General features: G+C 53.6%; 3 protein-coding genes across 9 annotated transcripts in view; 2 read left to right on the forward strand and 1 right to left on the reverse strand.

Annotated features, from left to right (window-relative positions):
- LOC115393472 (DNA-directed RNA polymerase III subunit RPC4) lies at nucleotides 1-12,720 on the forward strand. Of its 6 annotated transcripts, none has more exons than XM_030098469.1 (8): nucleotides 1-248; nucleotides 335-1,084; nucleotides 1,840-1,886; nucleotides 1,955-2,118; nucleotides 2,189-2,319; nucleotides 2,992-3,067; nucleotides 3,160-3,453; nucleotides 12,271-12,720. In XM_030098469.1, exons 2-8 carry the CDS (start codon nucleotides 935-937, stop codon nucleotides 12,504-12,506), a joined length of 1,098 nt encoding a protein of 365 aa, XP_029954329.1. In that variant the 5' UTR covers nucleotides 1-248; nucleotides 335-934; the 3' UTR covers nucleotides 12,507-12,720. The 6 variants fall into 6 exon arrangements, with proteins under 6 accessions (XP_029954329.1, XP_029954333.1, XP_029954335.1 ...); XM_030098473.1 differs by lacking the exon at nucleotides 12,271-12,720 and adding exons at nucleotides 3,960-4,091; nucleotides 5,479-5,630 and having other exon boundaries at nucleotides 1-1,084; nucleotides 3,160-3,395; XM_030098475.1 differs by lacking the exon at nucleotides 12,271-12,720 and adding exons at nucleotides 3,960-4,091; nucleotides 5,479-5,630 and having other exon boundaries at nucleotides 1-1,084; nucleotides 1,964-2,118; nucleotides 3,160-3,395.
- Nucleotides 4,173-11,444, reverse strand: tfam (transcription factor A, mitochondrial). 2 transcript variants are annotated; one of them, XR_003931959.1, is made up of 9 exons: nucleotides 11,430-11,444; nucleotides 11,058-11,283; nucleotides 10,251-10,393; nucleotides 10,042-10,112; nucleotides 8,039-8,188; nucleotides 7,862-7,957; nucleotides 7,710-7,766; nucleotides 6,918-7,635; nucleotides 4,173-4,183 (listed from the first exon to the last, which is right to left on the reverse strand). XR_003931959.1 is itself a non-coding variant. In XM_030098476.1 (8 exons), exons 2-8 carry the CDS (start codon nucleotides 11,141-11,143, stop codon nucleotides 7,360-7,362), a joined length of 879 nt encoding a protein of 292 aa, XP_029954336.1. In that variant the 5' UTR covers nucleotides 11,144-11,283; nucleotides 11,430-11,444; the 3' UTR covers nucleotides 6,558-7,359. The 2 variants fall into 2 exon arrangements, 1 of the variants encoding a protein (XP_029954336.1); XM_030098476.1 differs by lacking the exon at nucleotides 4,173-4,183 and having other exon boundaries at nucleotides 6,558-7,635.
- LOC115392905 (leucine-rich repeat-containing protein 45) overlaps nucleotides 11,754-15,291 on the forward strand; it is a 6,096-nt gene continuing 2,558 nt past the window's right edge. Inside the window, exons 1-3 of the mRNA XM_030097572.1 lie at nucleotides 11,754-11,844; nucleotides 14,226-14,484; nucleotides 14,886-14,947. Of these exons, the coding sequence (XP_029953432.1) occupies nucleotides 14,256-14,484; nucleotides 14,886-14,947 (291 nt within the window). The 5' untranslated portion in view covers nucleotides 11,754-11,844; nucleotides 14,226-14,255. The remainder of the gene's footprint in view (nucleotides 11,845-14,225; nucleotides 14,485-14,885; nucleotides 14,948-15,291) is intronic.

The raw sequence follows: 15,291 nt of genomic DNA on the forward strand, positions 1-15,291 counted from the left end.
CCTGGGTACTGCTAGCGAGCAGCAACAACAAAGCACCGCGCAGAGGGAATAAAAACCTTAAAAACTGGATTATTAACGAGTTTATTCGCAGGGTTAACTTTATTCTGGGCATTTTAAACCTTCTGGAACCCGCCAACGCACATGGTCAGGACGCTGCTGGATCCTGACCGAGAAGGCGTCTCAACTTAGCGGTTAGCTTCTGGAGGAGCACAGACCCGGAACCAGCCGCTGCAGCGGGGCTTCCTGAGGTCTGAGCCCGGCCTGGGAGCCGCTCCAGCGGGGCTTCCTGAGGTCTGAGCCCGGCCTGAGAGCCGCTCCAGCGGGGCTTCCTGAGGTCTGAGCCCGGCCTGGGAGCCGCTCCAGCGGGGCTTCCTGAGGACCTAGCCCGGCCTGAGAGCCGCTCCAGCGGGGCTTCTGCAGGACTGAGCCCGGCCTGAGAGCCGCTGCAGCGGGGCTTCCTGAGGTCTGAGCCCGGCCTGGGAGCCGCTCCAGCGGGGCTTCCTGAGGACCTAGCCCGGCCTGAGAGCCGCTCCAGCGGGGCTTCTGCAGGACTGAGCCCGGCCTGAGAGCCGCTCCAGCGGGGCTTCTGCAGGACTGAGCCCGGCCTGAGAGCCGCTGCAGCGGGGCTTCCTGAGGTCTGAGCCCGGCCTGGGAGCCGCTCCAGCGGGGCTTCCTGAGGACCTAGTCCGGCCTGGGAGCCGCTGCAGCGGGGATCAGTGGTCCTGGTCCGGGGTGTGTGGAGCCCGCAGGCTGGAGATGGGGCTGTTCCTCTGCGGCGGAGCGGCTCTGAAGAGGCTCTCTGGGTCTGGATCCTGCGGGGTTTGAAGGGATGAAGAATGAGGAGAGTCTTCATTCCCAGGAAGCTCTTTAGAACCAGACCCCTTGAAGAACAGGACCGTTTGACCCCCCCTGCGCAGGACCAGCCCGGCCTGGCATGACTGAACCGGGAGCAGCAGCCGGGGTCCCGGGCCCCTCTGGCCTCCCAGGCCGGGTCAGGACCCTGTGCTCGCCCCCTCCTCCCGGGAGGCTGAGTTCTCTGAGGACCAGGGACCTGACTCTGGGGGGGGGCTTCAAAAAGACCAAGGTGAGGAAGCTTTGTTCAATGTGGGGACAGACACGGTCCTGGGTTCGAGTCTGGGGCCTTCGCTGTGCAGTTTGCATGTTCTTCCTTCGTGTGTGCAGGTTTCTGTCCAGGCGGAACCTGAGCGGCGCCAGCGCTTTGTGGTCCTGATAAAGGACCAAGCGGGGAGACCAGCAGTCATTATGTGTGATCATTTGAGTAATTTAGTGTCACCAGTTCACCTCGCCACATGTTTGGACTGTGGGACGAAACCAGAGAGCCTGGAGAAAGAACATGCAAACCCCCACAGAGCCCGGGACCTTCCCATGAGGCCAGAGCACTGAGAACATGACCAGCATTCAGATGACCTCATCACGGTGGACCTGTCCGTCCTCTGATCACGGTGGACCTGTCCGTCCTCTGATCACGGTGGACCTGTCCGTCCTCTGATCACAGTGGACCTGTCCGTCCTCTGATCTGTCCATCCTCTGATCACGGTGGACCTGTCCATCCTCTGATCACAGTGGACCTGTCCGTCCTCTGATCTGTCCATCCTCTGATCACGGTGGACCTGTCCGTCCTCTGATCACGGTGGACCTGTCCGTCCTCTGATCACGGTGGACCTGTCCGTCCTCTGATCACGGTGGACCTGTCCGTCCTCTGATCACGGTGGACCTGTCCGTCCTCTGATCACGGTGGACCTGTCCGTCCTCTGATCACAGTGGACCTGTCCGTCCTCTGACCATGTCTACAGAAGGTGTGTTTGGTGTCGTCCACAGAAAACGTTTGAGCCCAACGTCCACGCTGTGAGGAGGACTAAAGACGAGTGAGTGAGGGACCGGCTCGTCTCCCATGGTTCCGTCTCCCTCCTCTTCATGTGTGATGAAGCTGCAGTGTGTCCAGGTCGAAGGAGGACGTCCAGGCGGCCCCGAGGAAGGACCGGAGAGAGAGGGACGAGCGGCGGAGGGAGGGCCGAGGCCGGAGGAAGGACAGGCCTCAGACCATCCAGTCCCACTCCATCTTTGAACAGGGTCCCGCGGACTCTGGACGTAGAGCAGGTGACGGCCGTCCCCGTCCCGCCCTTCATCCTCCCCCTCCTCCTCTTCCTCACTCTGAGTTTGTGTCCAGGCTGGCGAGCCGCTCCAGACCCGCAGGGCTCCGGGTCGTCCCCCGTCTGCAGGACCATGAAGAAGGAACGGCGAGAGGCAGAGGACGACGAGGACGAAGACCAGATCCTCAGTAAGCTGCAGAGAGACGATGTGAGTGTCTCCGTCAGGGGAGAAGCTGAAGTGTTGAGACAGGCGTCCCGAAATGTCCCGCCGTGTTTCCTTTAGACCAGCGTTGGTGAGAAACAACATGTCCCATCATCCCCCTCTCCTCAGACCTCCTCCTCCCACCAGCTCACCCTGTCCTCACCCTGTCCTCCACCAGCTCACCTTGTCCTCACCCTGTCCTCCACCAGCCCACCCTGTCCTCCACCACCTCACCCTGTCCTCACCCTGTCCTCCACCACCTCACCCTGTCCTCACCCTGTCCTCCACCACCTCACCCTGTCCTCCACCGCCTCACCCTGTCCTCCACAGCCTCACCCTGTCCTCCACAGCCTCACCCTGTCCTCCACAGCCTCACCCTGTCCTCCACCAGCTCACCCTGTCCTCTACCCGCCTCACCCTGTCCTCCACCGCCTCACCCTGTCCTCACCCTGTCCTCACCTCTGTCCTCCGTGGTCCTGTGTTGTCCTCCCCCAGCTCCACCCTTCTCTCCACCACGAGGAGCAGATGGTTCAGCCGCTCTGCTCCTCATCTCTGGAATCACTCCCAGCTTTCAGTCTGAACACGGCGAGCGCTGCTCGTCCTGCAGCCAGGACTGTGGAGGACAGCGTCCTCAGCGAGACCGAGAGCTGAGTGTTGGTGGTGTTTGTGTCCCTGCAGTTCATCGACGACCCGGGTCTGAAGAATGACGACAAGCTGAAACCCGTCCAGTTACCCCTGAGCCAGAGCCCCCCACGTGAGAGAGCCTCAGACTCTGAGCCGCGCTGACCCCTGACCTCTGACCTCTGGCTGACCCTGAAGCGGCTGCGTTTGTCGTGTTGTTCCCAGCAGCTGCTGGAGGCCGGTGCGGCTCTGCCCGGAGCGGGGCGGAGAAGCCCTCCATAGCGGAGCTGCTGCGGGGGCTCCGCCTGTCGGGGGGGGAGGAGCTCTTCTTCATGCAGCTGCCGGACTGCATGCCGGGCCGGGCGCCGGCGCCGCGGCCCGGACCCGGGCCCGGTCCAGAGAGACCGGCCAAGAGGGAGGCCCGGTCTGAGGAGCGCAGGACTGCAGCGGTCCCGGCTCCAGTCAGTACACACACACACACACACACACACACACACACACACACACACACACACACACGTTTGTACAGCTACATGTTGTGAGGACATTCACTGACATAATGCATTTCCTAGCCCCTCCCCCTAACCATCAAAAATGAATGCCTAACCCTGACCTATGCCCTAAACCTGACCTAAACCCAACGGTAACCCGAAACCAAAAATCCAGTCTGAACCTCAAAAAGGCCAAAAAAGGTCTGTGGAATAGTGAGGACCGGCAAAAATGTCCTCACTTGTAAGGTTAAAAACCCAATGTCCTCACAAAAGGTCCTCACAACATATAGCTGTACAAGCACGCACACACAGACACACACACACACACTCCACATCTGATTGTGTAACAGCTGGTCCTCACAAGGTGTCTGTCTGTCTGTCTGTCTGTCTGTCTGTCTGTCTGTCTGTCTGTCTGTCTCTGTCTGTCTCTGTCTGTCTGTCTGTCTGTCTGTCTGTCTGTCTGTCTGTCTGTCTGTCTGTCTGTGTGTGTGTGTGTGTGTGTGTGTGTGTGTGTGTGTGTGTGTGTGTGTGTAGACCGTGGTGCTCTCGGACTTCCCTGAGGGGTTCCTCGGGAAGCTTCAGGTCCGGCGTTCGGGGAAGCTGCAGCTGAGGCTGGGAGACGTTGTGATGGACGTGTCCGAGGGAGCAGCGTTCTCCTTCCTGCAGGTGCCGAGCGCTGCACACAACACACACCTGTCCAGACGCTGCTCTGCTCTGATTGGCCCAGCAGGCTGCAGCTGTCCAGACGCTGCTCTGCTCTGATTGGCCCAGCAGGCTGCAGCTGTCCAGACGCTGCTCTGTGAGGATTTAAAGCTTGAGACGGATGTGAAGACAGGACACGTTTCACCGTACCTGATGAACGCTGACTGTTCTGAGTGGAGGTGTCCCCGACTTAGAATTTCCATAGTCGAAACTGATTTGTCTGATCCTGCCAATAGTCGACTGATAATCTATCATCTTGGTTTTTTTTTTCATTTTAGAATCATTTGAATAGGCTACAGCAGAATGTTGCAGTAATTAAAAAAAAAAAAAAAACAGTGCAGGCAGGTAAAACAACACTTATTTTTTTCCTCCACACTGAAACACAGACTGGAACAAAGTGTCATAACTCCAAACATCAGACAAATGAAGTATAGTTCAAATGACCAGAACCAAACCCTCTTCTAACAATCGGGCTAAAGCATGTCATTTATTTATATCTATAATCTCTGCAGATAAGCTCACATTGTTTGGCTGAACAATTTCTCACATTATCTGCTCAAATTAAATGAAACAGGCTTAATTGCACTGTGTCGGTCCGTTTAGCAGCACAACATCCATGCAAAAACAAACACTAATTTAAATAGAATTAGCCTTTTAGATAAATAAAAAAAATAATATAATAACCTAAAATATTACAATTAAACAAAATAAAAGTCAGCATTAAAAGTGAGAATTGAGTAACAGAACCGTCTTTTATTAGCCCAGTTATCTGGCTACTGACCCGTTTAAGGTGGAAAGCCATGTTGTTGTGGAGTGATATGAAAGGACACAACTTGCATTTGACTTTCTTTGGATCATCTTTGACTTGGTCTGAAGTTCTGGGGGTTTTTTCCCAACATTGTGAGCTTTTTAAAATGAAGCCAAATCACCACTGAGATGCTGCTCTGTGACGGAGCTCAGACTGTGCCACTCACCATGGTGGTTCATTCACAAACACTAAATAGACAGAATATTGAATAAAACTACAAGTACATTTTTTCCACAGTGTATTTGATAGGCTAACATGTATATCAAATAGGCTTCATATCATGTTTATCTGGAAAAAAAAAACAAGTAATTCTATGTAAAATCAGTCCTTCAGCACCCCCATACAGCTGTGATGGAATGGTCCTCGTTTAATAACCACATTTTTCGATGCTTTCGACTGTATGATAGGCAGTGGAGTCTGGCCCCTTCGAACGAATCATCGACTATCTGAGGACACCCCTAGTTCTGAGTGTCTTTTAGGCCGATGTCCTCCGGATGTCTCAGTGGACAGATGAAGTGAACCTTGTCCTGCTTGTCTCTACAGCAGCTGGTCTCTGTGCGTCTGTCTGAGGGAAACACCGGAGACATGATGGTGCTGGGGAACGTCCACCACAAGCTGGTCTTATCTCCGGACTTCCAGGCGCTGCTGCAGTAGCTCTAGAGCGCCACCTCCAGGGGGGCGGGGGGTGGGGGGGGGGGAGAGCGCCACCTCTGGGGGGGCTCCTCCGGCCGTTTGTAGTTTGTTACTGAGCAGCTTTCTGCTGGTTTCGGTTCTTCAGAGCTCCTGTCTCTTGACGTGTTGCTGGTTTGAGGTTTTTGTATCAGTCACTGCATTAAAAGTGTTTTTCATTTACCTGATTGTTTTAACTGTCTTTTATATCAGCGATCCCCAACCGCCGGTCCGTGGTCCGACACCGGGCCGCTAAAAGAACAAAAGCTTTTATTTTGTAGTGTCGTTGACGGTGTTTGTATGCAGCTTCCTGCCGCTCCAAACCGGTCCGCGCTGAGGAGGAGGTTGTCGGTGCTATTCCCTACCTCCCAGTCCGTCTGTCACCCCGATGCTGCTCAAGGTCACAAGTCAGTACCAGGCTATTCTGAGCATCGTAGGAGGAGGAAGGGAGACAGTCACGTCATGAGCCGACAGGGCTAACCACTGCAGCACTGTGCCGCTGCAGCGTAAACCCCCTCAGACTGGACCTCCTGGACCCGATCCCAGCTCTGTACCAACACCCACCACAGCCAGTACCGGAAATGATAGTCACACCAGAGTGTATGATTAAAAAACTCAACATGTCTCCATCCTCATACCGTCTGGATCCATGAAAACCTCATCCTGACAAAACCTCCCCACTGCCTGGAAGTGACTGGAGCCTACAGGAAATACAGTAAAGACAACGAACCAACCACCGCAGGATTCCACAAGCCAGAAATCAAAGTTTAGAACCGATCGATTCTTTCCATGAATGAATCCAGATGTGAAGAGAGACTGGAAGCAGAACTAAAGTTTCCATTCACAATAAAAATGTGTCATCATGCATAACATGAAACCTGGAGATAGAAACACCAGTCTGACACCTGTCGTACTGCAGACTGGAGTGTGTTGGTATGAAGACTGGACAGACACACTGTGTCCTGGTCCAACCTCAGGACCAGACTGGACGTCTTTATTCAGAAAATACAAAACAAAACAAGGAGTGAACAGCAGCTCCAGATCCATCCTACAAGCTAATCAATACTGAGAGGACGTCTTCATCACAGTCCAGAGGACAGAGGAGAGAGACCCAGAGGACAGACCAGAGGACCAGAGGACCAGAAGACAGAGCAGAGATGAGAGCAGTCAAAGACCATCAGAACTGAGAGCTGTTTGGTTCTCTCAAGAAAACAAAAAGAGAGGGTGAGAAGCAGCTGGTCCCTTCAGACCGAGTCTCTGGGTTTATTCTTATCCTGTGTAATTCGAGGTTTGGACTGAAGGACTACAGTGACAAGCTGAGCTATGCTGCTAACAGAGCTACGCTGCTAAGCTAACGGGGCTGCGCTGCTAAGCTAACGGGGCTGCGCTGCTAAGCTAACGGGGCTGCGCTGCTAACAGAGCTAAGTAAAGAATTCAGTCAGGCTGCACGATGGAACCACTGAGTGCTCTGCAACCAATCAGCACTTAGTTTCTGAAACTACACAGAACCACCGATGTGTCAATGAGAAGACGGGGACGCTGTCCACTGGACATCCTGTGGGAAGACGTGAGACGGCAGGACGTTCAGAGACTGAGGTCCAGGAGTGCGACGTGTGGACTCGCCCTGCCTCACCCACACTCTACTGGGAAGTGAAGGTGATGTGGTGAAGGTTCAGGTCTCCCCTGGCTGTGAGTCCCCCAGTGTCCCCCAGTGTCCCCTGGCTGTCCCCTGAGGACTCGGCCGATGGAGGGTGTTTATGTCTTCTTGGAGCGAGTGGACAGCGTCTTGGTGGAGCTGGTCTTGGCCTTCCTCCCCGCGGCTGCAGCCTTCTTCCCGGCGCCGGCTTTCTTCACAGCTGGACTTTTTGTCTTCGCCGTCTTCTTGGCCACTTTGGTGGCGCGCTTCTTCCTGGAGGACAGCGTCTGCTCTCGGATCAGGTCCTCCCGTCCGATGTCCACCATGTGGTCCTCCCAGGACTTCATCTCGTTCTTGTAGCGGATCTTGTCGTCCTCGGCCAGCTGCGTGTAGACCTGAGGGGAGGACAGACGGTGGAGACTGAGCGCTGGGTCCAACCACTGCAGCGGTCCGGCGGACACTGACCCACCTTCTTCTGGTGGCTGAACAGATTCCTCCAGTCGTCCATCAGGCTCTTCATCTTCATCTGCAGGACAGTCATCACAGGATCTCAGACTCACCCCTTCACTGGAGGTCAGCTCTGAGGACTGATGAAGCGTGGAGAGTGTGCTGGCCTCTGACCTGAGTGTTGACTCCTCTGGCCTCCTCAAAGTGCTCCGACATGAAGATATTGAACGGAGAGCGGGGGCGCTTGGGCTTCCCCAGGCTGGTGAGCTCCTGTCAACACACAAACACACACTTCAACACAGGAAGAAGACGAGAGAGAGACAGAGAGACAGTTACAGGTGTGGCGCTCACCCTCTTCTTCCTGATGGCCTTCCTCTTGGCCATCCGCTGCCGTTTCTCCTGAGCCTGCTGCTGCAGCTGCTCCGGACTCAGCCGGGCCTGGTAGTTCTGCAGCTCCACCCTGAACTGCTCCCGGGCTCGAACCGACGCTTCTTCAAACGGCTGGAGGCCACAGGGACAAACAGAGCAGTCACAACAGGGTGGAGGAGGAGGAGGAGGAACAGTGACAGGAACAGGAGAGGGCGTCAGTAAGAAGCCAGTCCATCCATCCATGGTACAGCTGTTAAAGCTAGGGTCGGCGATCTTGGAAAACTAGCATGTTTTTGAATATAGCATCTCCCCAAGGCTCCGCCCAGCTCCCACCTCGGGCTGGACGATATGGCCAAAAACGTTATCACGATATAGGTCTTAATTTCGGTCAATACGACATAATTCCGATATCAATATAAATAATACAAAAGCCTCAGAAAAACTGTTAAGAATCATGCATGTTATTGTTATAGATTCAAACAAAGCTGCTTCAACCAGGAAGAAAAATCAAAGTGCTCAGAATTACTGAGGTTAAGTACAGATTACTTAAGGTTGTAGTGATTATGGTGACACTGCAGTGAATCCCTGTACTTTTGTTTTTGTTTTTGTGGTATTTGTCTTCACTGTTTCAGCGTCTTGTAAATTGTAGACGGTCCCTGAACCCCGCAGCACCACGGCTGCTCGTAGAAATCAATATTGTTTCTGATGCTTGATAGACAGATACTTTTAATAAAAATAAGCTTGTAGCCTGTCGTCCAGCTCACAGCGACGGGATGCAGGCGCCCTCTTTGTAAGTTACTGACGTTTTGTTAAAGAGATATTGAGACTGAAAGGCCGCATGATAATGATATTCCTAATTCGTGGCCACAAATTAGTATTTCATGCGCACGATTTATTATTTCACGGCCACAAATTAGCTTGTGGAAGCTTGTTCAGTCGCGTTTACATCACAAGTTCTCATTTTGGAGCTCAAACTTACTGCGGTGGAGCTCAGCTTGTAGCCTGAGCTGAGGACGGCCAGCTGTGGCTGCAGAGCACTGATCACTCTCTTTCTACTCGGCTGGAATCGGCGGCGCCGTGAACAGCACTTAGTGATTGTGAAACATACTGTAATGCACTATATCGAAAATTTGCTTAAAACTCATATCACCGTTATTGGATGAAAATATACCGCGGTATATATTGATATCGTAATTCTGTCCAGCACTACTCCCACCCCATTGGAGGAGCTCCCGTTGGAAGCGAACGCACTGGACGCGGGAGCGCCGCACGCACGGAGTTTGTGATCGCCTCCAATGTTATGAACCTTTCTGACTGCCGCACACAACGTGCATAGCAGCGCAGCGCGCCGCTCCCTTCCTTCCATTTTTGACGCGAGCCACGAGCGCCGAGAGCGCCTTGGCAGCGCGCTCTGAACCAGGGCCAGTGCACGCCATTGAAATGTGCGCACAGGGGGCTGGTAGAACGGCGAAGGGATTTGATTGGTTTCTTAAGAGCAGTCCGCGCCTTACGATTGGTCGGAGTTTTTACTGTCCTGTGGCTGCTACAGTGGTCAAGATTTTTCCGCACCTTTTTTCGTCCACATAATGTATTGACTTCTCCCAGGGGGCAGGAGCGTTTCACTCAGTATGACAAGAAGAGCTTTTGGACAACATCGTCTACCCTAGCTTTAAAGCTAACTGCATCAATAGCATTAAAGCTAACTGTATCATTAGCATTAAAGCTAGCTGCATCAAAAGCATTAAAGCTAACTGTGCCATTATCATTAAAGCCATCTGGATGGAAAAACATGTGTGATCACTGCAAACAAAACTCTGTTGGTGGACACTTCACTTTGCATCAGGCAGCATCTCTAAGGTGGTATAAAGGTAAAACTGAAATTAACGTTTATTAACAAATAACTTACAGCGTTTTGGAGAATGATTTGCAATAATATGGAAACATTTTGACACCAAGAGATCATGATAAAGAGAGGAAGGAGATACCCGTTTCTGCTCTGGACTCAGAGATCTCCACTGCTGGGCAATCTTCCTAATGATGTCCACCGGTTTGATTTCTGCAGGAAACGATTTTAAAGACAAAAAGACAAAAGAAGGACTGGAAGATGACTGAACTGCAAGGCTGATTAAAACCTTGAATGTTTAGCAGGATGTGCGTAACGAGGAACATTGATTCATCAGAGAAGTGCAGGTACCTGGGTTCTGTCTGACGACGGCTGGCTTCTGTTGCATCACATATCTCATGTATCCATTCAGGGGTCTCTTTGGTGGTCCGCTGGCCTCTGCAGTCAGATATCTGACTGGGCTGAAGAACACAGCAGGTAGGACTCTGTTCCACCTGCACACAGGGAACACACACTTTGTGTAAGCAGATCCTTGTCAGGCTGCACGTCGGTGCAGTCCGTCACTTCCACATCCAGGTCGGGGCCTCTCTGCGTGGGGTTTGCATGTCCCCGTGTTCGCCCCGAGGCTGAATCCCACAGTTCAAATGCAGCCTAAATGGCAGAAAAGATTAGAAAGAAGCCGTGGGGTGGGACTTGATGGGCATAGAGAGGCAGTGAGGATGATGTCTGCACCACCAATCTGAGCAAAGGCCAGGCTGGACTGAGGAGAATCAGTCCCAGAAGGCTGCAGATGTCCTCTCACACCTCCTGCTCAGCCTCCTGTTTATTCATCTGGTGTTAGTACTTGTTGTCATTGTTTCAGCGACAGTGTGATGAGGATGAGGAGGGTGAGGGGCTGATAATAAACATGCTGTGTGGGGAGGGGGGGAGGGGGGGGGGGGGGGGGGGGGTCCTGTTTGTAACATGCAAAGCATCTTGAAGAAAAACCCTTTCTTAGAACAGTTTGACTGAACTGATAGCTAAATTCCGCACGACGCTAGCGGAGAGCAAACACAGTGGTGTGATGGAGAACGCCTCCTTATCGCGTGCTAATGCTGCTAGCGGACACCCAGCTAGCCTCGGGGAGCTAGCCTCGGGGAGCTAGCCGCGGGGAGCTACCTGCTCAGGCTGCCGCCGCAGGGCCACCCGGTGACGGTCTTGGCCAGCAGGCTCGCCCCGGCGCTCAGCAGGCTGCACGGGGCCATGGCGGCGCACAACCAGGGAGTCCCGGAACACGACCGAACAGCGTGCTGGAGCCTCACTGCAGCACGAGCCCCTGCTTCTCCTTCATCCCCTCCATGTTGACATGCAGCGAAAAGGCGCCTTCAGTCCGCCGTGAAGGATTCTGGGAAAAGGTCAAACTCATTTTCGCTGCGCTCCAATGTTTACAACATTTACAAAATGTTAACAGAACGAACAGAACAGTCCAGCGCTCCGGGAAAGCAATTTGTTAAGCTGATCATGAAAAACATAAATAAAAGTTTGACTTACAGGGAAAGGTCAAAGGTAGCTTATGTCGTATTTCCGGTTCCTCTTCTGATCTCCCCCACATAGATATGTGAAACAAGAACAAATACGGGCGGACTCATAGATCTATGAAATTAGATTCAAAAATCCCGAACAACCCCAGACCAGGGGTGTTCAACCTGCGGCTCTTGTGTCGCTCTGTAGTACCATGAAGCTGTCACCACATAACACCGGAATAAACATTTAAGTTGTGTTATCATGGTGAAACGCGTCTACTCCCACAGGTCGACGTTGATAAACTACACTACCCGAGATGCTTTGCGCCGTTTTTAAACTTCCTAGTTACTTTGTGTTCGCTTCAACTGTCAGCTGTGAGAGGAAGCAGCAGGTCGCAGCCAGCGGAGTGATTGCTCAGAGGACCCGGGGCAGCGTCGTTCAGGTCTGTGTTCGTCTCCAGCTGCTGAGATCCGCCGCGGAGAAGCAGCTTCCTGGTTTTACTCTCTCGTTCGTGATGCGGTCCAGCTGGTGCCCGCCTGGCTCCGGGCCGTCCAGCACCGGAGCTGCTGTTTGGACCCTGGGCCTCCACCAACCAGTCCTGCTTCTTCAGTTTGCGCTGCTTCGGGGCCCAGTGCAGCGAACCTGCTTTAACGAGCAGGCTGCTGGGGTCCAGGTGTCAGCCTGGTTAGTGGAGGCGAACTGGAGGCTCATGGGAGATGCTGAGGGAGAGACCTGCAGCTGTACCGACCAGGACTGGCGTCTGACTGCACCGGAGAGGGCCAGGGACCCCTCTGTCCCCACGGGGGCATTGTTTGTGGACTCTATGAATCTGCAGTTTACAAAGAAACGAAAACAAAATAAGAACAAGACACACACACACACACACACACACACACACACACACACACACACACACACACACACACACACACATTAGATTATTGCAGGAAGTGGCTCACCAACAGTTACTGTTGGTTGTTTAGCAATTTGAAGGCTGTTGGCTGGAATTGTTTTTCACAGTGGTTCAGTCTGGTTCTGGTTCTGGTTCTGGTTCTGAGGAACCTGAATCTATCCAGACGATTGGAGCTAGACCTCGTGGTGTGAAGTTTGAGTCGGATCACACACAGTTTTCTGTTTTGGTGATGGACTGCTCATAAAGCGTCCAGAGGGAAGGATGGGTCCTGAGGGCAGTCCACCACAGACCGGACCGGCAGTCCACCACAGACCAGACCGGACCAGCAATCCACCACAGACCAGACCGGACCAGCAATCCACCACAGACCAGACCGGACCAGCAATCCACCACAGACCAGACCGGACCGGCAATCCACCACAGACCAGACCGGACCGGCAGTCCACCACAGACCAGACCGGACCAGCAATCCACCACAGACCAGACCGGACCAGCAATCCACCACAGACCAGACCGGACCGGCAATCCACCACAGACCAGACCGGACCGGCAGTCTACCACAGACCAGACCGGACCGGCAGTCCACCACAGACCAGACCGGACCAGCAATCCACCACAGACCAGACCGGACCAGCAATCCACCACAGACCAGACCGGACCGGCAATCCACCACAGACCAGACCGGACCGGCAGTCTACCACAGACCAGACCGGACCGGCAGTCCACCACAGACCAGACCGGACCGGCAATCCACCACAGACCAGACCGGACCGGCAGTCCACCACAGACCAGACCGGACCGGCAGTCCACCACAGACCAGACCGGACCGGCAATCCACCACAGACCAGACCGGACCGGCAGTCCACCACAGACCAGACCGGACCACCAGCTCATGTCTTTCCAGGCCACAATGTGGTGTCTCATGATTTTCTCCAGAGAAACATGTTACTGTCTTCCGTAGACCCTCAGTCTGCGTGGACAGTAGAGACGCAGTTGGAGACGCTGGACAGTAGAGACGCAGTTGGAGACGCTGGACAGTAGAGACGCTGTTGGAGACGACCTTCAGCTGAGCGTGTTGTCAGTACAGAAACCTGTTTGAGTCCACCTGGCTCATGAGGACTGTCCTGTGGTCTCCAGCCGTCTCTGGATCAGGTTTGTCCTTCGGTCTTCCTCACATGCAGTACCAGGCGGTTCTGGTGGCTCGGCTGGAGCTCCCTGGATCTCTGAGCATCAGCGATCGTCCAGCTGTTTGCTCTCCAGATGTGATTGTGAGCCTCAGTGTGTCGGCAGAGGAAGGGTCTGGGAGTTGTCTGGTAACTGTTTCTTCTGAGGAATCTGTCTGATACTTGTAATGTTGTAACTTCCCCGCACTGCAGCACTCCTGGCAGCACAGTATCTACATACTGCATGAATTTCCGGGGAAATTCCTGCTACAGCATCAATCTGAGAACAGTGCACAGAGATCAGACTGAGAACAACAGTTTCGGAGGATTTAATTCAGGATCGTGCAGAAAGAAAGAGAAGGCCATCACGGGCCGTCTGTCCGGGAGTTCTGCCGTCTTCCTGGGTGGATGAAACACCTTTAGCTGAGAGTCAGAACATCTTGGCTACACAATCTGATGATTATACAACTAATGACTCAATATCTGTGTGTCAGAATGCCCATGAACATGACACTAATTCAGGTCAGTGTCGACCTCGTTGTTTCTAACAAACATCTCACTGTTTTGACGACGGTCCTCTGTTGCAAACAGACTTTTACAGAATCATTTTCATGGATGAACCAAAGAAATGACACACTGCTGTTCTGATGTGAAGAGACTGATGACTGATGTTCAGAGAGTTTCACTTCTGGTCTGAGACCAGCGGTCCTGCTGAAACGCTGTGAAGAGTGTGTGTGTTCTACACAGGGCAGGAGGTCTGGACTCTGCTGGTCCAGGATGGAGGACTTCCGGCGGACTTACTTGCGTGTGTGTAAGGAGGACGGCGTGGAGCCTCAGGAGAGCGTGGCGTCCCGGCTCCAGGAGAGCCGGTCCGCCCGGGGGTCCCGGCTGGACCTGAGCGGACAGAGTCTGTCTGCAGAGACCTGCTCTGTGCTGGCCAAGGCCCTGCACCAGGACCCGGCCTTCTCCGAGCTGCTGCTCAGCGACTGCATGCTCACTGAGGACGGTACGTACCACTGGAGGCTCAACATCTGGCCGGGCGCCCAAACGGGCCCGCCACATGCAGAGTTTACTGAATACATGTTCTGAGGAAGGCCTCCCTCTGGAGCCAGCCCCGGGCCGCTGGCACCTCAGAGGAAGATGTTTAAGTTCACCAAGACGCAGGACTTCAACCGGATGCAGTGTTTAGTGATCCGCTCTGATGCAGTGAAGGACTCGTCTTTCTGGAGCACACACGCTGACTCTGTGTGTGTGTGTGTGTGTGTGTGTGTGTGTGTGTGTGTGGTGTGTGTGTGTGTGTGTGTGTGTGTGTGTGTGTGTGTGTGTGTGTGTGTGTGTGTGTGTGTGTGTGTGTGTGTGTGTGTGTGTGTGTGTGTGTGTGTGTGTGTGTGTGTGTGTGTGATTCAGGTGCCAGAGTGCTGCTGTCAGCGCTGTGTGAGAACACCTCGGTGAGAGTTCTGGATCTGAAGGTATCCCCGCTTCATCGTCTCCTCTCTCTCTGTCTCTCTCTCTGTCTCTCTCTCCCTCTCTGTCTGTCTCTCTCTGTCTCTCTCTCCCTCTCTGTCTGTCTCTCTCCTCTCTGTCTCTCTCTCTCTGTCTCTCTCTCCCTCTCTCTCTCTCTCTGTCTGTCTCTCTCCTCTCTGTCTCTCTCTCTCTCTGTCTCTCTCTCCCTCTCTCTCTCTCTCTCTGTCTCTCTCTCTCTCTCTGTCTCTCTCTCTCTGTCTGTCTCTCCCTCTCTGTCTGTCTGTCTCTCTCCTCTCTGTCTGTCTCTCTCTATCTCTCTCTCCCTCTCTGTCTGTCTTTCTCTGTCCTC

This window comes from Salarias fasciatus, chromosome 8, assembly GCF_902148845.1.
Source record: "Salarias fasciatus chromosome 8, fSalaFa1.1, whole genome shotgun sequence".
Lineage (NCBI taxonomy): Eukaryota > Metazoa > Chordata > Actinopteri > Blenniiformes > Blenniidae > Salarias > Salarias fasciatus.